This window comes from Gekko japonicus, unplaced genomic scaffold (genome assembly GCF_001447785.1).
Source record: "Gekko japonicus isolate JY-2015 unplaced genomic scaffold, Gekko_japonicus_V1.1 scaffold24, whole genome shotgun sequence".
NCBI lineage: Eukaryota > Metazoa > Chordata > Lepidosauria > Squamata > Gekkonidae > Gekko > Gekko japonicus.
In genome coordinates this window covers 2373436-2400485 of record NW_015164665.1, presented here as the reverse complement: position 1 = coordinate 2400485, position 27050 = coordinate 2373436, and the positions used below count along the sequence as shown (strand labels likewise).

General features: G+C 43.8%; 1 protein-coding gene across 1 annotated transcript in view; it reads right to left on the bottom strand.

The window, feature by feature from the left end:
• The window catches only part of MND1 (meiotic nuclear divisions 1), a 59748-nt gene extending 34999 nt beyond the window's left edge, over nt 1-24749 (bottom strand). The window contains exons 1-4 of the mRNA XM_015409045.1: nt 24680-24749; nt 17819-17884; nt 14082-14139; nt 11935-12083 (exon numbers count right to left, since the gene is read on the bottom strand). Of these exons, the coding sequence (XP_015264531.1) occupies nt 11935-12083; nt 14082-14139; nt 17819-17884; nt 24680-24682 (276 nt within the window). The 5' untranslated portion in view covers nt 24683-24749. The remainder of the gene's footprint in view (nt 1-11934; nt 12084-14081; nt 14140-17818; nt 17885-24679) is intronic.
• Nucleotides 24750-27050: the final 2301 nt, after the last annotated feature.

Genomic DNA, 27050 nt, shown 5'->3' with positions numbered 1-27050 from the left:
CTGGACTCAAACTTTTTTCTATTGCTTGAGACCAACATGGCTACCTACCTGAATCTACACTGAAATCTGTAAGGGTGCTAGCAGAATATTAAAAGTGCAAAAATAATTCATTCTTTCACTTTCAGAAGTGAGTAGTTAACATTTGCCTATTGCTTACAAGTGAGGGGAGGGGGGTTCACATGTCTAACAGTGATCTTCATATAAAGACTCCATTGGTGGAAAGCTAAAACATCAGGGAGAAGGCTATGTGATACACCTGCCTTACAGACTTAATTTCTATCTGCAGCGAGGTATTTATATGGGGAGAATTTAATTGTGCCCCTATTGGATGTCTGAAGGGCTTATTCTGTGCTCTGTCTGAACATGTGAATGAACACCTTTGTCCTAGAACTAAGGGCTAGACAGTCCATAGGTTTCAGTGGGTGATCCTGGGCCATTCTCCCAGCCTAACCCTACCTCAAAACTGTTTTCAAGATAAAATGGCAGAGAAAGGGAACAATGTATTGCTGCGCTAACATCTTTGCAGGAACGGCAAGATAAAAATGCATTAAATAAATAATAAACAAACTGGGATTCTAAATCTAAATCAAAGAAACATTTATAGTCTTGTTTGCTTGTTCAGATGTTGATGGCAGATGTTCTGAAAGAAACTGATCTCACAACTAAACAAGATGTGTTGATAATCAGAGGTGACTGGAATGCAAAAGTAGGAAACAAAGCAGAATCAAATATTGCTGGAAGATTTGAGCTAGGAGCACAAAATGAAGCCAGAGAGCAACTCACAGAATCCTGTGAAGACAATTTATCTTGAGCATACGTTTTAGGCAACCGAACAGACAAGTGTATACAGGGACGTCACTGGACGGCCAATATAGAAATCAAATAGATTACATAACTGGAAGCAGATGGTGGAGAACCTGTACTCTGTCTGCTAAAACAAGACCAGGAGCTAACTGTGGTATAAACCATTAATTGTTAATATCAAAAATTAGAATAAAGCTGAAGAAAAAATACCAAAAACATTCATAGTGCCAAAATACAATCTAAACAACATTCCTGAAGAGTTTAAAGACCATGTAAAGAACAGGTTTGTATTACTAAATTCAAGTAAACAGGAACCAGAAAAACTATGGGTAGAAACCAAAGACATTATCAACGAAGACTGTGCAAAGACAATACCTGTAGCCAAAAGAAATGAAAAGCCTTGATAAGTGACTGATGAAACTCTTAAAATTGCTAAGGATGGATGAGAATCAAAAGTGACAGAAATAGAATAAGAAGTCTAAATGCAGCAGTGACTTGCACATAGAGACAAAAGAGAACTATTATAATAACCAGTGTAAAGAAAACAAAAACAGAAGAACAAGAGACCTGTTCCACAAGATACAAGAAAACAAAGAGAAATTTAAGGCACTGTTAGGCATGCTGAAAGAACGACGTGTAAGTACACTAATTGAACAGAACAAAATAAAGATGGGAACAATGGATAAAGAATTATACAGAAGACATCTTTTGGGGAACGACCTACAGTTTTAGAAAATGAAGTGAAAGCTACACTGAGAGCAATTGGGAGAAACAAATCATCAGGAGAATATGGGATATCAATAGAGTTATTGCAAGCCACAGAAATGGAGCCCATCACAATCTTAAGGAGAATATGCTAACAAATATGAAAAACAAAACAATGTGTATATACTGGAAACTCTCACTGTACATCCAAAAAAATGAGACATCAAAGACTGCAGTAACTATCGGACATCTCAGTAATTTCTCATGCAAGCAGAGTAATGTTCAAAATCAACAACAATGAGAAATGCCAGAATGAAAAATGCCATGTTCATGCTAGATTCAGAAAAGGAAGAGACACTACAGATTCTATTGTAAATATATGTTGGTTACTTGAGCATAGAGGAGAATTTCAGAAGAAAATCAGCTTGTGTTTCGTAGATTACAGCAAAGCTTCTGACTGTGTGGATCATGAAAAGCTATGGTTGGTTTTAAAAGACATGGGTGTGTCACAACATCTGATTGTTTTGATGTGCAACCTATACTCTGGACAAGTGGCTACAGGACATAACATGGAGAAACATGGTTTCCAATTGGAAACAGACAAAGATGTATTTTATCTCCCTATCTCTTCAATCTATATGCAGAACATATAAGAAAATATGGATTAGATAAAGGTGGAGTGAAAATTGGTGGAAGAAACACTAACAGTTTGAGATATGCAGATGACACCATACTACTGGCAGAAAACAGTGAAGCCTTGAAATGACAGATGATGAAGGTTAAAGCAGAAAGTGCCAAAGGAGGATCAAGAAGACAGAAGTAATGGCTACTGGGGAATTACACAGTTTTAAGGTTGACAATGAAGAGATTGAAATTTTAAAAGATTTTCTATACCTTGGCTCCATCATCAACCAAAAGGGAGACTGCAACCAAGAAATCAGAAGGAGATTGAGACTGGTAAGGGCAACCATGAAGGAGCTAGCAGATATTCTTAAGTGTAAGGATGTGTTGCTGGCGACCAAGATCAAGATAATTCATACCATAGTATTCCTGATTATTATGTATGGATGTGAAAGTTGAAGAAAACTGAGAGGCATTTGAAATGAGGCGTTGGAGGAGAGTTTAATGGATACCATAGACTGCCATAAAGACAAATAAGTGGGTTCTAGATCAAATCAAGCCTGAATTCTGAACAGAAGCTAAAATTATTAAACTGGGATTATCATACTTTAGTCACACTATAAGAAAGATCACTGGAAAAAACAATAATGCTAGGAAAAGTCCAAGGCAGCAGAAAAAGAGGAAAACCCAACATGAAATGGATTGACTGTATCAAGGAAGCCATGGCCCTCAGTTTTCAAGACCTGAGCAAATCTGTTAACGACAGAACATTTTGGAAGGCATTATTTATTTATTTGTTAGATTTATACCCCGCCCTCCCCGCTGAGGCAGGCTCAGGGCGGCTTACATTAAAAATTTTAAAACAGAGTAAAATCATACAATGATTTTAAAGTGCTATACACAGATATTGCATGTCAGATGATGAAACAAACAAATTTCCGAATATTATCCATAACAGGTGTCAGTCAGTAACAGCAATAGCCGATGGCAGAATTCCAGGGTAAGGCTCTGATTTTAAATTAAGATGTTATATGTGGCTTCTCACTCGAATGCCTGGTAGAAGAGCTCTGATGTCCTCAGGGAGCTCATTCCACCAGTATGGACCTGGGACAGAAAAGGTCCTAGCCCTGGTAATGGCCAGTCTGGCTCTCTTTAGGGCCAGGGAGAGCCAGGAGGTTTTGTGTCCCTGAACACATTAATTCATGGGTAACCATAACCAGAAGCAACTTGATGGCATTTAACACACACACATATCATTTGCTGAGAAATCACAAGTAGTAAGTTATCCTGAAATATGCAACGGGAGAAAAGGAGAGACCTCTTAAATGAGACCAAGGCTCTTTTATCTGTGTCCTGTGTAATATTTAGTACACTTAACATTAAACAGCAACAAAACTTGAACTTTCTAGGTACTGGGGATTCAAATGGCTGCACTTATCAATTGAGAAACTCTTAAAGCAATTATTCAAATGGGAAAGGATATAATCACCTAATGTCTCATCAGAACATTTTATGATCCTGTAAAGCAATTCAACAAACTTCCTGAAGAACTAAACTGTAAGCCTGCAGGCAGGGGATGTCCTTTTAAGATTCTTTAGCATCATGCAGCTATAGATTTTCTAAATACATTATTAGTCTATCTACTCAAACACAAAGGGCAACTAATATGTATATATGCACTTTACATAAAGTCATGCCTTTGTATAAGAAAACACTATTATATGATAACTGGAAACCATTATGGTGCAAGGCCTTGGGCATGAGCTGAATGGCAAGGGCCAAGGGCTGCTGGATCCTAGCCTGGGGCTCACAGCCTGGGGCTGACATGAGCCGCCCCAGTGAATCAGGATCCTCCCAGGATGTTTTTGTGTTTTGTTTGTTCATTTAGTTTTAATTGCTTGTTTTGGATTTGTAAATTTCTGTACTGTTTTACGTCCCTTTTGGGAGAAAAGTGGCAAACAGATGTCGTAATAAATCAGTCAGATGGTATTACAGCATAGTTGGGGAAGGGAGTGACATCTTGCTTCATTTATTTCTTGACATTTACTTAAAAGGTACCTGTTACGTTGATAACATCCACAATAAAGTATGAAGAACTGACAACTCTAAAGAATGAAGGACTGAGTCATGAGACCCCACAGCAAGTATTGCAACCCCACAACACTTAAAAGTGTAGAAAGTAAGGGCCAAACTAGATGCTAATGTTTTGGTACGTTGGGTCTCACTTTCCCCATAGCTGCACAGCTACTGCAAGAAGGTCATGTAAAAGACTAGAGGGAGCCCCTCAGCTTGGAATTGTGATGTCAGAAGGACCTCCTGCCTCTTCTCACACTGTTTTTAGAAGCTGAAACAGCCTTGGCAGGAGCTATTTACATAACTATACTCAGGGCTCTAGTCGGGGGGGAGCTCTCAGGTACGGAGCTCCGGAAGAGAACCTCTAGGGGGCGGGGCCGTCACGTGGTGAAGCCCCACCCCCTTCTTTACCCCGCCCTCTGCTTCGATCCTCATTCCGTTTGGGAATGAGGATGAAGCAGGAGGGTAAGTAGCCGGGCCTTCTGACACACTTCCGGTGATGTCAGGGGGCGTGGCATATGCAAATAAGTTATGCTAATGAGTTATGCTAATGAGCTCCGGCAGCTCTTTTTCTACAACAAGACCCGACTATACATATGTAGTATGTGGAGTATTGAGCACATGGCACTTGAAATTATATATATAACTCACTGCTGGGGCTGTTTTGGCTTCTGAACATGGTGTGTGGGGGAAGGCACAAGGCCCTCCTTCCCTCACACCAGTTCCAAGCTGAAAAGGCCTCCTTCTGGTCATTAAAATGACTTTCCCTGGAGCAACTGTGCACCTACAGGGAAAATGAATTAGGTCTGGGAAACCCAGACCCAAGTCACCAAAAAAACATAACATCTAGTTTGGCCCTGAAGCTCAAGGTTATTTGCAGTGAAACCTCTTTGCAGCAACCATGGTATCATCTTAACAAACCTACAATAATTCAATACCACATAAGTTAAATCAGTTGAGTGCAATTGCTGGTTTTCAGCAATTGGCCACCTGAAACTTATAATCAATAAAAGAACAGCCAACAGTCTTTTGAATATTCAATAATCATATGGAAGAGGGCTAGAACATGGAACAGATCTGAGCAGAAAGAAAGCACCACACACATACAAATCCGGAACACATTGATCCCCTCTGTATTAGCAACCTGGCCATTCAGCTTACCATGGCCAACCTGTTTAATGGACACAGAGTAAACTCCAAATAAGCTCAACATCAGCACTTGGCAGTGTGTAGATTCAACCACTTGTAAAGTCAGAAAGTGGTCCCTGAAACCAGTGACATAAGCAACCAGAAAGCTGCTGTTCTATTCAAATAAATGTTATTAACTGGTAAATGTGATCATGTATTCCTACACTTAAAACATATTTTAAATTTAATCTACTCAATAGGCTGTCAATATGTTTTAACTCAACAAACCCAGATTTATGGGGCGTTTACCCCACAAACCCACTTCAGCTTTAATACAAGCACTCTCAGTCCAATGTGTCCGAGGGGCTTTTCCAAGAACTGCTATATCCATCTTTGGGACACAATGAAATATTAGAGGACTGCAGATACAGAAAGGAATTATTTCCCTCTAAGCATGATAAAAAAGGAGGAGGAGGAGGAAAGCAGCTGAAAAACAGTAACATATATACATTGCATACACACACATGCTATACATGAAACAAATTTTCTTTCAAAAAACCTAGACTTTTGTAGTCATATAATTCTAGAAGATTTCCCCTGCCTCATTACTTAGCTTGTCACTGATGGTATGATTCTATACTGCAGAAAAGTATTAGAATTACTCAATTTTATGTAGTTATAAGAATTTTTAAAATTGTTAACAGATAATTCTGAGTTAGTATTTAAATACTTCATTTTAGATGTTGCAAGATTAATTGTATTTATTGAATATTAGTCTTAGGGACAAAGTACACAGTACAGGGAACTTGTTTACTCAAGCAGTACAGGGACAGATTTGGATAAGGAACATGACACTGGGGGAGGAAGGTCTCCAGGCTCCCCTCCCACCAGTTTCCAGAGCTGTAACAGCTCCAAAGGGGGCACTATTTACCCACTGTAGTGAATAATGCCCATCAGGGGAATTCTGGCTCAGGAAATAGCATGGGGGAATAAGGATAAGGCCCCCCCTCCCAGCACTGTAGTCCTGACCCAATTCTGTATTTGAAACAATATCATGTGAAGGTTAGCACACCCCATTTGAGTGCTTTAAATACTATTAAATGAACAACTAGGAACAGATGCCTAAGACTGAAACATCAGAATATACACAGAGGACAGAAACGAAATAAAGGCCAACAGGCCTCTATTATGTACATAGCCAAGAATAGAACAGCAACTATATCTCTACTACATATTCATTGTTCAATGAAATAATAGAGTTGGGAAAAACAGGTTGCTTACCTGTAACTGATGATCTTCGAGTGGTCATCTGTGCATTCACACCCATGGGATCTAGTGCGCACGCGCTGGATCAATTGGTGCTGTAGCAAGCTCTTTTAATGGATTTTCGCGACCAGTCCCTCGGGCATGCTCAGGAACCCCACCGCGCATGCCCAGAGGGGTGGGTGTAGACATCCCGCCAGTTCCTTCAAACCGCCACAAATCAACCCCTATTAAAAATGTAGACGCTTACAGCAGCAGGGAAGGAGGGCGGGTGGTGTGAATGCACAGATGACCACTCGAAGATCATCAGTTACAGGTAAGTAACCTGTTTATCTTCGACGTGGTCTCTGTGCTTCACACCCATGGGAGATTAGCGAACAGTGGCCTACCTGGAGGAGGGTGCTGGTAGGTCCTTTACTGCATAGCCGAAGATAGAATGTGACGTCCCATGCTGGTATTGGTGTTCTTACGGACGTCTAGGGCGTAGTGCCTAATGAAGGTGTTAGGCGTGGCCCATGTAGCGGCTCTGCAAATGTCCGTCAGCGGCACTCCCTGGAGGAAGGCAGTGGAAGTCGCAACAGCTCTGGTGGTATGAGCCCTGATAGGGCCAGGCAATGGATGTTTGGCGATCAGGTAACATAGACGGATGAGACCCACAATCCACTTTGACAGGCGCTGAGCCATGACGCGAGTACCCAGCCGTGCTGACGCGTAAGAGACGAACAGTTGCGAGCCTCGTCTAGTTGGGTGTGTTCTATTGAGGTAGAACAGGAGAGCCCGCTTAACATCTAAAGTGTGAAATAATTTGTCCTCCGCTGATGCCGGATTAGGGAAGAAATCAGGGAGGAAGACCTCCACCTGCAGGTGGAACTCTGACACCACCTTCGGCAGGAAGGAGATATCTGGTACGAGGTGGATTCCGTCTGGCAGAAAGGACAGGTAAGGTGTATCGTGCCGGAAAGTCAATATTTCTCCCACTCGTCTAGCCAAGGTGACAGCAATTAAAAAGGCTGTTTTCCATGCTAGAAGTTTGAGGTTGCATGTTGCAAGCGGCTCAAAGGGCTTTCTCATGAGCTGGCGGAGAACTAGAGGAAGGTCCCAGGGAGCGACTGGAGTTTTGACAGGAGGGTAGAGATGCAATAAACCTTTTAAAAAACATTTTGAAATCGGATGGGAAAACAAAGTGCATCCGTCAACTGGAACATGGTAGGCTGAAAGAGCGGCCAAATAAACTCTCAACAATGAATGGGAAAGTCCCGAGTCAGCTAGGGAGAGAAGGAATTGGAAAACTCTTTCGAGACCCACTGAGGTGGCTCAAGGGGCGTCATCACCTAGGGAAGAACAGAACCTTTGCCTTTATAATTGTAGGACCTCCGCATAGTAAATTTCCTGGAATTCAACAGAATGGTCACTAGGCGGATGGAGAAGCCGATGACGTTATTCTCCATGCCGTCAGTTTCAATTGTGGTATGTCGTGACGTAGGAGAGGGGAGTCGGAGAGGAGGAGGAGGTCCTGAGTCAGAGGGAATTGATGGTATATCCCTTCTGATAACTCGAGGACTGTTGAAAACCAAGGTTGTCTCAGCCACCATGGAGTTATTAAGATGCAGTCCACAGCGTCTCTTAGTATTTTGCAGACCACTCTCAGAAGCAGAGGTAAGGGAGGGAACAGGTAAAGAAGTCCTGTGGACCAAGGGTATAGGAGACCGTCTCCCAGAGATTGTGGGTCCCTGCCTCCTTGACTGCAGAACAGAGGACACCTTTTGTTGTTTCTGATGGCAAAGACATCGACTTGGGGAGCTCCCCACTTGTGGAAGAGTGGGGGAAGGTATGTTGGGTTCATCCCCCAATTGTGAAGGCTGAGTCCTGTTCGACTTAGATGGTCTGCCTGCACATTCATGTGTCCGGGAATGTGAGTGGCTACGAGGAAAATGTTGTTGGCGATGCAAAGCTCCCACAACTGAATGGCAAGGTTGCAGAGGCATAGGGAAACAGTGCCTCCCTGTCTGTTGACATAAGAAAGCGCCATGGTGTTGTCCGTGAGGACTGTGACACATTTTCCCTTGATTAAAGGTAGGAAGCTGGTGACAGCGTGTTGTATAGCCAGGAGTTCTAGGAAGTTCATGTGCTGCTTCCTCATCTGCGCGTCCCATTTGTCTCCAACAGAGAGGCCCATGGAGTGCGCACCCCATCCTGTCAGGGAAGCATCCGTCGTTATGGTGACTTCGGGTGACGTAGGGTGGATGGGTGCTCCCTGGAAAATATTCGAAGGGACAGTCCACCAAAGTAAGAGTCCCGTAGGCTGGGAAGAGGGGATAGGAGGATGGTGTGTGCGTTTTTTGACAGGTCATAGTTGCGGATAAACCAGAGCTGTAAAGGACGCATTTTGAGTCTGGCAAAGACGAGAACCGACATAGTTGCAGCCATCAGGCCAAGCAGCCTCTGAATTTGGAAGGCAGTGACGGAGGCTTGGGTACGGATGACGGTGGCTAAGGAAATGATATCTGCCGCCCTGTCGTGGGGCAGGTAAGCCATGCATGTCATGGAATCCAGTATAGCGCCGATGTACTGTATTCTCTGGACTGGACACAATTGAGACTTTTGCCGATTGACTTGTAGGCCCAGATTCTCCAAGAGTGTCAGAGTCTCTATGACGTTTGAGACCAGGGCATTCTTGGAAGGCGCTACCAGAAGCCAATCGTCGATTTATGGGTAGATGGAGACACCCTGGAGACGGAGGAAAGCTGCAACCACAATCATAGTCTTTGTGAAGACTCTTGGGGTGCTGGACAGGCCGAATGGAAGGGCCGTATACTGGTAATGCTGTTGACCAATCGCAAAGTGTAGGTATTGGCGGTGGGAGGGGTAGATGGTAAGGTGGAAGTACGCGTCTTGGAGGTCAAGGGTGGCCATCCAGACGTGTCTCCGAAGCAATGGCATGATCTGTTGTAGGGACACCATGCGGAAGCGGTGGTAGGTCACAAAATGGTTCAGTTCCCTTAGATCTAATAAGGGTTGAACGCCTCCATCTCGCTTCGGGACTGTGAAGTATCAGGAATAAAACCCCGTCCCGTGGAGGTGTGGTGGTACATGTTCAATGGCTCCCTTCTGCAAAAGGACGGATACCTCTAGGAGAGATGGGGAAGGGGACGTGGAGACGACGACAGGAGTATTGGGGTTCTGGTGGAAGTGGATTCGGTAGCCTCGGGTCAAGTGGCCTTGACTCCCAATGCTCCTGTGGAGTAGAAGCGTCTGCCAAAGGCATCCAATTTCTTACCTTCCTTGTCAGAAGGTGCGGAGTGGATTTAGAGGAATGGATTTAGAGAAAGATGTTATCACCATCAAGTTTGGCTGAGGGTGCGAGAATAGGAATTCGGCATCTGCCTCTTGGACCCTATACATGTGGTCCAGTCGTCTCGTGGACACTGGGGCTGACGAGGGTTTTAGCCATGGTGCCTTTGCTGCCTGCAAAAGGACTGAAGACATGGGCAATGCCAAGGTGGAAGAGGTATCAAGCGGGACTATATCAAAAACGGCATCCGTTGCCTGTGGATGTTGCTGGACTACAGAGAGGCCTAAAGAGTGGGCCATTCGTTTGATTAAATCTGTGTATGACATAAGGTTGTCGGATGGGGATATGGGTGGGTCCTCAGCGACATCCTGGTTGGGAGATTTATGGTCAGGAGAGGTATGAGCCTCAGATGCTTCCGTATCCGAGTCGTCTTCCATGGAGTCAGAGGAGTCTTGGTGTGGTATTTGGACCGAAGTGTCCTCTTGACAAGCTATAGGTTTTGGTGGAACAACAGGGCTTGGAGTGACCTGCGGGTTGGGAGGACGACTTGGTTCCAGACTATGGTGGGAAGGATCATCTGCAGGAGGACAAGACAGAGATGCCAAAGGTCTCGACTTGTGGGGCGACCTCGATCTATGAACAGAGTGGGACGAATAGCGATCCCAATCAGAATAGCCCGCCAGAGTCAACCACGGCATGGATGGTGGATAAGCCCCGTAACAGGTACCTCAACTGTCGTTGATCCCAAGATATCGGTGGTGGAGGGGGCAGGAAGACTCGCAGGGATCTACTTCTGGACCGTGGACGTCTGGGAGACAAAGCAATAGCCTGTCTGTGAGAACTGTCTCTGTAGTCGATATCGACAGATTGGACATGGAGACGCGGAGGATGACACTGCGTACTGCAAGAAGCGTGTCGGTACCGACGTGTTTCGACATCGGGAGCCTCCGATATCATCAATGCCAATGAAGTAGAAGGAGAGGGAGAAGACTCAGCACCCATTTGGTGACTTAGGAGCTCTACCGTCTCGATGTCGGAGTAAGGGCGCTCCACTTGTTGGATGGGGGAATCCAATAGTTGGATGGTCGGTATCGGTGGAGGGAGTTGGGCCTCCGATATCGATACTGCCGTTGGAGCGGAGGCACTTTAGGGGCATCACCCAGTGCAGGCACCATTTCCTTCCCCTTCTTTGCCGCCTTAAGGAACGTTGAAGTGCCCTTCCTCGCAGACTTGTGATCCTTACTTGCCTTGGCCGCCTTTTTGATTGGCGTGGATGCCGGGAGCTTCGGTGTCGAGCGGTCGGCATCGAAGGCAGGTGTCAATGCTGGAGCTGTCGATGTTGATGGTATCTCCTCCATCGCTGAGGTAGGAGTAAGGGCCGATTCAAGCAGCGCTACTTTAAGGCGCGCAGCTCGGTTTTTCCGTGTTTGATTACAAAAACGAGCACAGTGACGACAGGACTCTGGCCGGTGAGACTCTGCGAGACAAAAAATGCACAGGGTATGAAGGTCGGGAGGAGCAAGTTTGCTGCCGCAACCCTTGCACCTATTGAAAAAACCAACTTCTTCTCCATAAAAGAAAGCAAAGAGGGGACGTTCGAGGGGGGGGAATAGCCCGAAGGCCTGAGGTAACTGGTAGACTCCCCCTCAACAGAAATAAATGGGTTGTTTTTTTAAGAACAAATAAAAAGAGAAAAGAAAATTAAAATAAGGAAATAATTCCTAAGAGCTGAGGCGAATAGCCAAAAGCGAACCGATCTGACCGACGAAAAATAGGTCTACTCAATGCAGCGGTAAGAAAGGAACTGGCGGGATGTCCGCGCCCACCCCTCTGGGCATGCGCGGTGGGGTTCCTGCGCATGCCCGAGGGACTGGGCGTAAAAATCCGTTAAAAGAGCTTGCTACAGCACCGATCGATCCAGCGCATGCGCACTAGATCCCATGGGTGTGAAGCACAGACACCACGTCGAAGATAGAAATGTTATTTCGGGAGGTGGCTTACCTTCCAGCATACAAATAACAACTAGATATGTAGAACTTTTGAATTACCTGTTTCTTCAGTTCTTCCAATTTACGTTGTCTTGCATGAAAAGCTTTGCTTGGAAAAGCCCAAAAGTAATTCGAAGTTCCAATCCTATCAGTGTCCACCATGCCATCATCGACTAAACTCTGTAAGACCTCTTTCACTGACATTGCAGCTGTCAAAGTCATGAACACCACATTTTATTTATGTGCCGCCTCTTCAAGTCCTGCTTGAGGCAGTTTACAGTTAACATTACCACAATGTTAAAAAAATAAGCCATTAAAAACAAATGATTGGACATAAGCAACATAAAGCTATCCATAAAACAGAAGCAGATCATTAAAAATGCTGATAAGATAAAAACCCCTAAGCCTGGGTAAAAAGATGTATTTTGGCCTGACATCTAAAAGAAAGTAAAGCAGGCACCAGATGAGCTTCAAGGGGGAAGGCGTTCCAAAGGCAAGTTGCCACCACAGAAAATCACCTGTCTCTAGTCATCACCCACCTCACCTCTGAAAGTAGGGTACAGAAGTCAGGGATTGAGAGGCAGATCTTAATTGATGAGCTGGACAGTATGGGAGAAGATGATCTTTCTGGTAACCTGGTCCCAAGCTATTTCGGGATTTAAAAGTACCAGCACTTTGAATTGCACCTGAAAACAGACAGGTAAGCAGTGCAGATCTTTCAGCATGGGGGGTGATATGATCACCCTAACCAGCCCCTGACAGTAGTCTGGCCACTGCATTTAGGACCAATTGAAGTTTCTGAATCATGTTCAAAGGCAGCTCCACATAGAGAGCACTACAGTAATCTAACTTGGATGTAATCAGAGCATGGATCACTATGGCCAGATAACACTTTTTGAGGAATGGCTGTAGGAAGTGAACCAGCTGGAAGTGATATAAGATTATATGTACCACGGTGCAGTTCCCCAGCACCACCTTCTGGAATTGTTTGGTCAAGTAAAAGCAGAACTACCAAAAGCACAGCGGCCCCTTCTCTGCCCAGCCAGCCTCTCCAGGATACCATGATCAATGGTACTGAAAACCACTGAGAGGTCCAGGACAATCAACAGGGATGCACTCCCCCTCTCAGTTTACCAAAGAAAGTCATAGGTTAGGGCAGCCAAGGTCGTTTCTGTGCTAAAGCCAGGCCTGAATCCAGATTAAAGTGTAAAATGAATCACCAGAGGATGCTGTGATGGCCAGAGCATAGTTTTAAGAGGTAATAAGAAAAATTCATAAAGGATAGGTCCATCATGATTACTAGTCATAGTGACAACTGAACCTCCATATGCAGTAAACCTATGAATACTGATGCTGGGAAGCAACACCAGGAAAAGACCTTGGACTCTATACCCCAGTTGGTTGGCCCTCCAGGGAACTGACTTGCCACTGAGTGAAACAAGATGCTGGGCTAGATGGACTACTGGTCTGATCCAGCAAGGCTGCTCTTAAGGGGATCAGCAAAAATTGTTCACTCTTCCTCAGCAGAAACATGCCGCAGGATTCAAACCATTATTTTTACATTATATCTATTTTATATGCATCCAGAATAGCAGAGTGACATAGTTAAGATATATTTACCAGGATATCTGACTCTTGGCATTTTTACAGCTCATCACCGAGGATAATTTTAAAAACTCAAAGATGAAGCACACAGATGCTTCACAAAATGAGAATTTATTTCTGCTTATCAATCTGGCAAATACCATATTATATTATACAGCTAAACATTCGTAAAGATTTAGATAACCTGCAGAGGACATAAGTTCCAAAATGGTGGGTCAATCACCAAAAATGTGTAGTTCTGTCATCCAAACCTGACACAACAGGTGATTTAACAAAGACAAGTATATTAATCTAATCTATTGTGAAAGGACATTAGTGCACAGATGATCTCTTTGATACATAGTACCTAAACAATTTCATGCAATGAACGTAGCAATCCAATTTTTAGGTTTTGTAAGCAGGTATCTATTACAGAGGTGGACATGGTGACCAACTTTTTTCACTTCACTTGATGAGAAGGAAAGCATTTTTCCACTTGTCCTCAGAAACAAAAATCTTGTATGTTGCAACTGGAAACATGGGCTCCAGCTCAGTAAAGCTTATGGCACAAGGTTAGTTAGTGTTTGAGGAGACACATGACTTGGGGAAAAACAAGCACTCACTTATTCCTTTCTCTTTGGGAGCAATTTTCTCAATATCCTTTAACTGGAACACATCTTTCTGGCAAAAAAAGAAAGACATCATTATAAACACACAATGACATCGAAAAGTAGAGAAATTAGCACTGCCTAGGACTCCTTCCTCTGCAAAGAGGACTTGTAGATTCAGGATGACAGCCATGAATCAAAAAAACACTTGAAATTTGCATGAGAAACTTCATGTAATCACCTTTCTGGTTTTCACAGGCACTGGCAGAATGGCTTGCCCTTTGATACATTTCAGATCTACACCCTTCTGGCAGCAGGGTGAATGTTCCAAGAGTTCTCCAGACCTGCTTCACTAATCTGTGTCATTATGTAGCCAAGAGTTAAATTCTCCTTCTTAGGCAAAAATTGATTGAAGATTCTAAACTACATGAACCTTCTAAATGTATCAAAAAAACTCTGTTTTGATTTTTCCTTTTCTTGTTTTGCCACATTTATCAAGTAACTTGTCAATGGTTCCATCCTTCTAATACTCCTGGCCTGTTGAACTGGTAGCAAGCAGCTGAGTATTCTGTTTTGATTTGCTTCAGAACTTTTTGAATCCACTCCCACACCAATGATTCACAGAGCACCTGTCACTGTATTCTTCACCCCAGTTCAACTTAACTAACACACCTCTAAATCTGCTTGCTCCTGTTTTCTCAGAGACACTGTGGAAGGTTCCATTTCTAAATACAGGTTTGAGCAGCCTGTATTATGGAATAGCTGAAAAGTACCTGATATATACAAATATCAGTAGGCATTATTGAAAATGGAAAACCAGATTTAATACTTTCTCATTTTAACTGTATTATTTACACTCAGACTTGGAAGTACAGTATAGCATTAAATGTAAAGCCTCTTTGACTGGCACTTAGTAATCAGAAGACATGTTTACCAAAGTTGGGTGGAAAGCATAGCTGGATTTGAACTATTCAATGCTACTTTACCACACCCTTTGCCAGCCAGCAAATAAAACTTCCAAAAGAACACATGGCTCTCACGTACAATTTTTTTAAAAGCTAAAACAGTTTAAAGTTCTTAACTGGAATATTTTTACTGTAAACTCTTGCAATGCCAGAAAATTCAGAAGAATTTACACATAGATTTCTGAAAACTTTCTACTAGAATAAGACACCAGTTTATATGAGCCTTGTGTTCAAAACAGCAGGGCCAGGTTGGCTCAGCCTGACAGACGGCTGAATTCAAGAAGCATTGATCATACTAGCAACAACATGCAAGTCTAAAGCAATCATGCAGCTTCTGGCATTGCCATCTCCCTACGCAACCTGACAGGACATTCCAAGATATTCCCTGGCATCACTCCAGCTTGTGGGACACATATTCAGTTTGCAGCAAACTTGCTCTGAGCCATGCCTACACATCAAGCTCACTTTTTAATTTATTAAAATAATAATATTATACGTTTCCTCTTTGGGGCTCAAGAGAGCATAGTTAAAACAAGGATTTGAATAAAAACCCAACAAAATGCTGGTAGCTCCAATACCATTGAATACTCTTGCAGATAAAACAATCCTACAACACTTCCAAAAACCTGTAATGCCCCCCTCCCCTATTCGGGGCCTAGCCCATAAACTCTAAGTGGGCAGCCATAGGTGTGTGTGTGTGTGGGGGGGAGAGAACAGTAGAAGGAGGCAACTGAAGGAACATAATGGATGCACAAATAACCATGGGGAGAGATGGTCATTCAGATACGAAGGCCCTGGGCTACAAAGGGCTTTTTAGGTTTTAACAAGCACCTTGAATTATACTCTGAAACAAATTGGAAGCCAGTGTGTTTGTGTTGCCTAGCCCCTGATAACTATGTTATGGGCTGTAACATTCTGAATCTGCTGAAGTTTCTGGGCTGTCTTCAAGGGCAGCCCCATATGCATCATGTAACAGTACTCCAACTGCAAGATTACAAAAGTGCAGATCAGTATGGCCAGCTCTGCCAAGTCTAAAAAAAAGAAGACATCTGTCAAATCAAATGTAGCAAACAGAAGGCACTCTCAGCCACTACAGCAACCTGATTTCTATACAGCAAGACTGGCTCCACAAGCACTCCTAAACTCTTAAGCTGATCTGTGAAAACTAACTCCACCGTGTCCTAAAAAAGGTTTATTCCCTCAAAAAATTCAGCTTTCTTAAACAGAGCCATCTCTTTCTTAACTAGCAGAACAAATTTAAAATAGATCACTTGACCAGCCAGTTTGGTGTAGTGGTTAAGAGCAGCAGACTCTAATCTGGAGAACCAGGTTTGATTCCCCACTCCTCCACATGCAGCCAGCTGGGTGACCTTGGGTTAGTCACAGTTGTCTCAGAACTGTTCTCTCAAGAGCAGTTCTCGAAAGAGGTCTCTCAGACCCACCTACCTCACAGGGTGTCTGTTGTGAGGAGAGGAAGGGAAGGAAATTGTAAGCTGCTCTGAGACCCCAAGTGAAGGGCAGAGTATAAACTCAACTCTTCTTCTTCATTACTTCAAGGAACTGATTAACAACTGAAATGACTGTATTTATGCCTGTCATTTATACCCCACCTTTCTTCTCAATGGGGACCCAAAGCGAAGTGACTTATGTTGTTCTCCTCGCCTTCAACAATCCTGTAATGTAGTTTACACTGAGAGTATGTGACTAGCCCAAGAGAGCTTCCATGGCAGAGTGGAGATCTGAACTTCAGTCTTGCAGATCCTAATCCAACACGCTAACCATTGCACCATACCAGCTCTCCATGCACAGGGAGGCTTAGACAATAAAATATTTATTTATTTCTTTATTGGATTTATATCCCGCCCTCCCCTTGATGGGTGGCTTCCAACAATAAAATACAATACAATTAAAGCAATTTAAAACACAATTTACATTTTAAAATACAAAACGGCATCGCATAATACAACTCGAGTAAGAACCAGATGACTCATTGGTTAATGATATTAAATTTAAGTTTTGCTTGGAGATCCCTAAAATTTAAGATTTCAAAGGACCCAGGCTACTGATGGAGGAACCCAAGGAGGGGGACGCCCACTGCCTCAACCAAAGGCCTGGCGGAAGAGTTCCATCTTGCAGGCCCTGCGGAATTGTGGTAAATCCCGCAGGGCCCTGATCTCGCACGGGAGCTCATTCCACCAGGCATTCCACCAGGCATATGGTACTCAGCATTCAAAGGACAACCAGCCTCTTGCTCCAGACATGCATAAGGTATAAAACTGGCTTTTGAGGCAATCCAAAAGTCAGGTCCAAAACCACTGCCACTCTGAAGGAAACTGTGTGAAGGAAACGGTGTGTCCTATCAAACAGAAGAGAATGAAACCACTACAGGGCTACTCCTTTCATACCAAGCAGATATTTTACTAAGAATGGTGTGATCTACCGTATCAAATGCTGCCGTCAACTGTCCAGTTTAACCTGAAAACAAAAATCATTCAGCAGTCCAATTCCAAAGCCTGGCCTCAAAATGAACTGAAATATGCTGACGGCAGATGCAGCACTGACGTTCTGAAGTTGCTCTAACACCATACAGTTCACTGCCTTTCTCAGAAAAGATAAATCGGAAACAAGTCTACAAGTGGCCGCATCATCCTTGAGCTTATTAAGCAGAAGTTTTATGTTTGATTCCTTCAGAGGCTCAGTGAAAACAAAAAAAAATTTCTCATTAGAAAGCATGCTTATGGTGAAACTACTCCAGTTACGACAGTTTGCAATAACAATGCTACTTACTGATTCAAAAAATATTTCCATCATCCGAGTTCTCTTCTCTTCAATGCTCAGCCCCCTTTTCTTTGACTAAACAGAAAAAATGCAACAATCTAAATACTGCTGTCAAACTTAACATATTGCTTTGTTAACTCTAGAGAGATGCCCTTCATGGGACTTCTCACATAACCCATCCTCAGTGTTCAAATAAACAAACAAGCAAATACAAGTGCATAGATTAAGGTAGGTAGCCCTGTTGGCCTGAAGCAGCAGAACAAAGTTTGAGTCCAGTGGCATCTTTAAGACCAAAAAAGTTGTATTTAAGGTATAAGCATCTGTGTGCATGCACACCTCTTCAGATAAGACGTGGCAGAACAGTCCCGCTCTGGCCTGCAGGCCCTGTTCCTCCCTGCCCTCCAAGGTATTCCTAACACCTGGAGAGGCTTTTCCACCATCACCTGACCTTTGGAGGAATCGCCCACTGGGTGGGTCAGGACTCCCAGCTTCCCATCCAAGTTCTGAGTCCTTGCACTGTGTCTCTCATTGCCCAGCACCTGGTCACCATGGGGGCAATTTTCTGTCTTGTGCACCCCTGGAGGAATAACCACTTGCCAACTGGCTGCCTACCTCCTGGTGCTTCATTTAACATAGTGTGTCCAAGACGGTGGAAGTCTATGGAGTACAAAGAACTACTACCAGGATCAACAGTTATAAAGTATTTATTGAAACGAAAATGTTTACAAGCATACTTTTACCACAGCACCAGGTTGAGCATGGGATTCAAAAGAAAAGGGTAAAACACAATTCCTATGTCCCTCACTCTATACATGTTCTTTCTGTTGTTAAATATGAGGCAGGCTCTTTAGCTTAGAAAGTTACAGATCTCTACAGCATTCCCATTACTTTGAAGGCTCCATTAGGCCAGCACATGGCTAATGGTCACCTTCTCCAGACCTCAGTTGAGAGTTCTGTCCGCTTTGATGGAATCAGCACAAAAAGGACCTCCTCCTTGCTACAAGGAGTTTTTAGCATATCTGCTTCTCCACCCACTGACCAGGACAGGCTGGGTCAAAAAAGCTTTTCCTGAAGAGGTAGCCGTGGTGAAGCTGGAAACCATTGAACTGACTTCCCCCTCCCTACCTGTTCTCTGCTCAGAGAGAAAAAGGCGCCACTGGACTCAAACTGTTCAAATACAAGTGCAATATGCAATGTTATATATCCCATCCCAAGGAAAATCACAATTTTTTTACACATCTTTCATTTATGCAGACTGCACCACTTCCATGGACCTACAACTTCCTCCAGTTTTAGTATGCACAACTAAGAAATCTACATCGGCTGAGTACTGTTGCCATGTGACGTGCCAACTGTGTACTTAAGCAGCACAAAGCAGAGAAATATTACTGCTTTTAACTTTAAAATGTGCAGTCTTTTATATTTTTAAGAGAATACAGTAATAACTATTACATCTTATGCAGCATATTCCACATCTTTCTGGGAAAAGTGCTGCTTAATATATACTGTGCATGTAACTGTATATACCTCTTTCAACTAGAAAAGAAATTTTAGTAAACTTTTTAGATCACAACAGTTTGGTCTATTAAACATGCTTTGTGATCTTTTGCCCACTCTTAGGCCGAATCCAGACATTTTAGGTGAAGGTGTTGATTCTCTCAGTTAAGATAGATGACAGGAGTTCATGAACTGTGTCAGAAAGCATGGAAGAAGGCTGACATGACGTACCTGTAATAGGTGGATAGTCCCAGGTTTCCCCAAGATAGGAAATGTATAGTTGACCAGAGAGAAGTACTACTGGACATGTGATTGCACTGGAGGTTCCATTTGTATTTTTGCCCAGTGGTTAAACTTTGGAACAATTGTTTTCTGATCTTTATTTCATATTTTGTATATGTTTGATTGTATATATTTTTACATATTAGCCAATATGTTCGATTTGCATTAGACCTCTGAGGAAGGCCTGTGAAGGCCGAAACGCGTTAGGTCTATTTTATCAGCCTTTGTATTTTTATATTTGTATATGAGGTATGAATGGGCCCTTATTTGTTATTTTAATTTGTGTTTAATAAATACATGTATATTTTTGTATGTTTCATAATTAGATTTTTAGAGTTGGCCCTCTTCTATTCTTGACTAACCTTTTTAGGTTCTGAATTCTAGGTTTATGGCAAGAATACTTCCCATGAGCACTGATCATTGCAAATGTTAATCTGTACTGCATGGTATAAAGGATTGGGAAAAGGTTCCCCTGGAGTTTCAGAAGTTTCTTATCCACTAAGTCATTTCAAGGTTCCTAAATGAAAGCCTCCTTCCTCAAATTATTATGCATACCTTTCAAATGCCACAGGTCAAAAAGATCATGGGACTGCTGAGGTGGATTTTTGAGGTCGCGAGCTCAACACATCAAATGCTGGTGGTCTTATACATAAATAAATATACTCTAAACACAATATATATTTACAGTGAGGTAAAAATCCCATGACTCAGTTCACCCTAGCTGTGGGATGGGGGGGAAAGGGCTACTTTCTTACTGCAAATGGTCACTATCTTAGCAAAGTCTGGGACTCTGCACTCATTGAAGGTCTTTAAACAGTTTTGCACAACTAGTTAATGGATTGTATTTTTCTGTATTGAGTTGCCTGCAACAACACCTCGGGGCCGCGGTGGATCAGAGGTTAAGACGCTGAACTGCAGACTGGAAGGTCTGTAGTTCGGCAGTTCGAGACCCGAGTGCCGTATGTTGGAGTGACCTCTCGTCTCTGACTCCAGCTCCTGCCAGCCTAGAAGTTCAAAAGCAAGAAACTGCAAGTAGATAAATAGGTACTGCTTCGGTGGGAAGGTAAATGTGTTCTGTGCGCCTCAGCGTTTAGTTATGCTGGCCACATGACCACAGAAACGTCTTTGGACAGCGCTGGCTCTTCAGCTTGGAAACGGAGATGAGCACCGCCCCTTAGAGTCGGATTCGGCTGGCTTTCAAGCAGGGGAAACCTTTACATTTACCTAACAACACTTCACCTTATACTGCTTGCATTTCACAGACCCTTCGTTCTATTTTTCCCCCTCTACCTTCTACATAAAATGACAGCATAGGGAGGATTCCTTGCATTTGAATAAACAGGGTCCAATCCATCAAAGTTTATGCTGGAATACACATATAAATCTTTTAAGATTCCACTAGACTCCTGTTTATTTTTGCTACAATAGATTAACATGGTTTCTTCTCTGGAATTACTACATGAAGAATATATTGCTGTGACAGCCTTGGGGAATGAAGAATATATTGCATGAAGAATATATTGCTGTGACAGCCCTGGGGAATGTCTTATATGGTACTTATTCATCTGGAAGAGTCTCAAACCACAGTGAAAGAAATCTTGACTTGCAGCCACTGTCTATTTCCTCACATCAGACTCAGCAAAAAGGCATAAAGCAGTGTGTGATAGCTTTGAATAAACTCTAGCTTGCCCATCTCCCATGTTGTGCACCTGCACTGGTGCTGCGAAGCCACTGGCTCCCCTCTGCAGGCCACCCTGCCCCCTTCCCCACCTCAGTCAAGAAGGTAACTGCATTTCCCTCACATCAGTCTCTTGAGCAAGAAAGTTACATAAACATGTCAGATATCGTGATAGAATGCGATATTTTTAGCCAACAGAGTGCTACTAAACTTTCCTGGCAGCACTGACTAATTAATTATTAATTAATCGTATGGCTTTGTGCGTGATACAGCCAGGAGATCCAAAGACTGTCTGGCAGCCTTAAGTTCTAACTCTTTTACTGAGCTAGACTTATTTTTTGGTGGGCTGAGAGAGCTCTGAGAGCTGTGACTGACCCCCAGGTCACCCAGCTAGCGTCATGCAGAAGAGTTGCTGAACTGAACCTGGTTCTCCAGATTAGAGTCCACTGCTCTTAAACACTATACCACGTTGGCTTTCACAATACTGACACATATAAATTCTATCCTATTATGGTTTTACGTGTGGTTAACAGAATACCATAGGAAGTAAGAGGTGCAAAGTCACAAGAACTCAGCTGCATAGCAACTATCTGAGCTGCTAACAACAGGACTGAAGAGTGTTTGTTGACCTCTTCAAATAGTGGTTTTCAACCCACTCATCTATATATGTGGGCTAGTCTGCAGTCTAAAAGCAAGGGCCTGGAGGTGCATCTGCAACTGTACTGACTCTGCTCACAGAAGATTATTTGAATGCTACACTGGGGCAATTGCAAGTGTACAGAATCATGTCCATTTCAATGGAACTTGCAGATAAGGTATGCCATCACAAAGGTTGCAGGGAGTACAGAGCTGAACATTTGAACAGTGGTCATTTGCCCACATAAACCAGTACCCTGCTGTCTATGGCTAGGGTGCAAGCAGATTTAGCACACCCCCAGACCAAAGGCTTAATGCAAATTAATTTCCTCTAAAGAACTAAGGATGCTTTTATTTATTTATTTTTTGGATTTATATCCCGCCCTCCCCGAAGGCTCAGGGCGGCTCATAGTTTTAATCTCATAGTTATAGTGATATGGACATTACTAACGCAGCAAACTTTTTCTGACATAATCCTCCATGTTTAATGCCTATGTAACAAATAAAATTAGCAAGTAAAGCTTCTCTTATCACTGCACCCACTCTGATGAATAAAAGTTCAGATGCTGAATGCCTGCCTTTGTGCAACTGTTAAAAGCAGTAGAAAAAATTCACCAAAAACATATTTGAAAAACCTTGATATTGTAAGCACCTAATAATGCTTAAGTGGTAAGAATGTCTTCCCTGCACATAACCAGCGTAATATGTTATAAATGTGCTTTAAATTAATTTTGAAGAGTGGACAGATACATAGTATACAAGTCTAACAAGAGCTACTCACCAGTCCCCAGATGTGAGCACAAAAAAGAAAGAGATAACCATGACCACATGGCCCTCTGAAGGCCATGTAAGCTGACCACTGTTAGATACACAGCCTTGGATTAAATGCACCTTCATTTGATTTAACAATGCAATTTTTTTGCTCTTAGTTTAAGGATAACAATTATTCCAGCCTGAACTTATGAATGAATGTTTAACTGAGAACTAAGCTCCACCGTGTGTAAAGAATTGCATCTCTAGTTCACAGGGGTGTGATTTTATGTACCCAACGCAGAACATAAAGGCTGCTAGGTAAAAAAAAGAGAGTGCAAAATCCTATTTTTACACTGTCCAATCAGATGCCTTCAGAACACCCACAATTATGAAGGTAATAGCACTTCTCCACTGATGACCCTCACAAACTGGTATACAGTTAAACAACCTCTAAACATGAAAGCTCTATTTAACCACCATGGATGCTGAATTAGATGGTCTGATGCAGTATGGCTTCCCGGGACTGAATAAGACATTGCCTTGCTGGGTCAGATGAAGGTCCATCCACAGCCCACAGAGAAGACATAGTGGCAAGCAGGGCTATTTTTGGGCAGGAACACACAGGAACGGAGTTCTGGCTGGCTTCAGAGTTGGCCACGCCCACTACAGCCAAAACCTCTGTGAAGTGTAGTGTGCATGCCTGGCTACAGAGGGAAGGCCTGGAGAGTGAACCCTCCCCCCCACGACTCTAAGGCGGGTGGGCCAGGGGGGCCCCTAGAAGGATCAGGGAGGCATTTAAATGGTATGGCCTAATATGCTAATGAGTTGTGCTGTCGGGGTTTGTGGACTATTATGATAATGAGTTCCTGCTGGGCTTTTTCTACAAAAAAAGCCCTGGTGGTGTAATGCTCCCTCTAAGCTGTGGAGTCTTGTGAGCAAAAATTCTACTTTGGGAGCTACTGACATTAAAGTTGTGAGCAAGCGATTTGGCTACTGCATAAATTAGTTTGCTCTGGAGCCATCCTTTCTGAGCTAACACAAAAAAGTGTGAGCCAGAGGCTAAAAAATTGTGAGCTAGCTCACACTAACTCAGCTTAGAGGGAACACTAGTGGCAACTTATCTCCTGTCATGTGTCCTGACTGTAGTGTAGGTGTGCAATTATCTAGAAGAAGAGGCATGTTGTAGAGTATGGGATTCACAGTAGTGTCACAGACATGATTTATGCCCAGGTGAGTTCCTTAACACTTCATTTAACAGGCTGGAACTACCAGTCCTCAAGTTGTGTTCTGGAGCCCTAAGCATCCCAGCCTGCTTGGTTGTTGCAAGGATAACACAGAGGAAGGAAAAACAACATACACCACCCTCAACCCCTTGAAAGAAGAACTCCCTGCAAGCAGAAAACCAGCACAAGGAAAAAAATAGCAAGGAAAAAAATAGAACAAGTCGAGGCCCCCTCCCGCTGTACTAGTTTTCTTCTTGCATGGACCTCTCTTGCAAAAAGGCACGTTCAAAACGGACACCCACCCCCTTGAACCCTAGGCCCATCCTGCCATCTCATGCTTCTGCAGGGGAGGGAAACTGGCCCCAAGTGCTGCTCACAAGCCGGGTTGCGAACAGTCCGGGAGAAACATGCCCTGTCCTCCTCATTCAGGCTTAATGCGTTGGAGGACAGCCGAACCTTTTCATGCCATGAAGCCTCTATCAAAGCGACAGGGCATCTTCTCTCTAGGTTGTTAACAACCCTTTCTCTCCCCCCCCCCCTCGGGTGACGTCCCCCCGGCCAAACGCTCGCCTCTTCTGGGCCAAGCCCTCCGTTATCATCACGGGGTGCACACTGCCCGTGCAGAAAGACCGCCTCGTGAGAGGAATTCCCTCGCAGACGCTCCCACTCTCCTTCCACTTCCCGCCCGTAGCACCTCTTTCCCCGCCACCCTTTCAACGAGGCGGGGAAAGAGGAGAAAGGGCGGCAGGGAGGCAGGCGGCCGGGCGGCCGCAGAGACCCAAACAAACACGGCTCGCTTACCATCTCGCTCCCTGACCGGCGCCAGGCGGGAGTTTGAGAGGAAAATGCCGCGCAAAAATCAAACCCTACTTCACTTCCCAGCTAGCAGCGCCTCCTGGCGGCCTTTGTGGGACTCGCACTTTGACCGACTTGGCCGAGCTCGTTGACTCCGCCCTCTTCTCTCTCTCTCTCTCTCTCGCTCACACGCCCTTCCGCGCTACCATAAAGACAGTACTATGCTAGACAGAACATAGCCGTGGCTTCCGGTGGCATCAGGAAGGCGCTGTTTGGCCTGGGTTGTTTGGGGGGGGGCTCAGAAGCGTTGCCGCTCTAGGCCTTGGTGTTTCTGTCGTGGAAATTAAGAGTAAAAAGCCAGTTCAACTTTAGCCCGGAAGTACAATTGAGAACTGTGTATGTGTAATTGTAACCTCCCCTCTCTTCTCTGTCCTCCGTCCGGTTTGTCACGTAACTTCCATTTCTTTAAATACCCTCTGCAACTGGATTAGCCTTCAAAATCTACGAAGTTGTCTCAGCCCGTTTTAACGTAGTCTTTCCCCCGTGGCCCTAGAGTTCAAGGGTGGTGTTAAGCAAGCATCATATAATAGCGCTCAAATTGCTTGCCAGGATGTCACTTTTTTAGCAATTCAAATTGTAGTAGAACCATGTTAGATTATTCATCAATTACAGGTGCTACGAATGAGTTTTGCATAGAAATGTCGTAGTCATGGACTCTTAAATCCTGCGAGCCCTTGCCCTCTGTTGTAAGCGTGTGGGTATTTATGGAGCTGAAGTTTCACTTTGTGCGGCCGGTGATGTGAAGAATTTTTGTGACACCTTATACTTATTTTTAAAAAACTCGGTGTACACAGCATATAAAGCTTGGCTCAAAGAAGAATCTAGGCAGAGTTCAAACAACGGGTAAGTGGAGAAGAGGTGGATGGTAACTGGAAGTAAATGCAGAGCATGTCAGCAAATCTTTCCATTAAACAGCATCAGTTGGCTAAAATTCACAATCTGCCTTAAAAAAGGAAACTAACTAGATGAATAAAAGGATAGGATCCCCAAATCTTTAAAAAAATCACTATTTTAGAATGGTTTTTTTTTGCTACTTTATGTTTTTGAAAGCATGAAAATGTTAAGTTACAGCATGTGTTTGTCAAGAAAACAGGAATGTATATTATGCTAATTTACAAATTTGGTTCTGTAACCTTTATTGTCCATTAGCATTTGTATAATGCAGTGGATTGTTCAAAGTACATACATTACCTAGTACTGTAAAACAGTAGAAAAGGGTAAAAGTCCAGTAGCACCTTAAAGACTAACAACATTTGTGGTAGGGTATGAGCTTTCATGAGTTACTGCCAGTGTTCCCTCTATGCTGAGTTAGTGTGAGCTAGCTCACAGTTTTTTAGTCTCTGGCTCACACATTTTTTGTCTTTGCTCAGGAAGGATAGCTCCAGAGCACACTCACTGATGAAGTAGCCAAATCACTTGCTCACAACTTTCATGCCAGTAGCTCACAAAGAAGAATTTTTGCTCACAAGACTCCACAGCTTAGAGGGAACATTGGTCACTGCCCTTTCTTGAAGACTAACAGAGGCTGCAACCACACACTAAATAATCCACTTTCAATGCACTTTCCAACTGGATTTTGCAAGTTCACAGAGTAAAATCCAGTTGGAAAGTACATTGAAAGTGGATTATTTAAGTGTGTGTGACCATAGCCAGAACTGAAGAAGTGAGCAGTGACTAACAAAAGCTCCTACCCTGCCACAAATTTTGTTAGTTTTTAAGGTGCTACTGGACTCTTGCTCTTTTCTACTTCAGGCCTCGGTTCCTGCTGGAGCTCACCAGAGCACCGCTTCGCCAGTCAGGAGACCAGGGGGCGGGCACATAAGCCCTGCCCCCTGCTCCCACCAGCCATTAGTTGGGACACGGGGGGGGGGGGGGGCGAAACGTTCCCCACCTCCCTGAGCCCCGGGGTGGTGGCCTTGGACTCGCAGGGGCAAATTCCACCTCACGCGATAGGTCATTCTGGCTCCCCCAGCTCTCGGGACGGGCTTTTTAAAAGGTTATGGCCGCCGGCACTGTTTTCGGCGGCGGCTGCAACGCCCATGGGGTGGGGCTGAAATGTTCTTTTGCCTCCCTGAGCCCCGGGGTGGTGGCCTTGGACTCGCAGGGGCAAATTCCACTTCTCACGTGTGGAATAAATAAAATAAAATCAGCGACCGCTTTTGGGACCCCCCCAAAAAAGCCTATACATCCCAGAATGCTCTGCGAGTGCTCGATCCACACGCAAGAGGTCATTCTGGCTCCCCCAGCTCTTGGGAGGTGTTCTTTAAAAAGTTACGGCCAACGGCGCTGTTTTCGGGGGCAGCTGCGATGGCTGCAC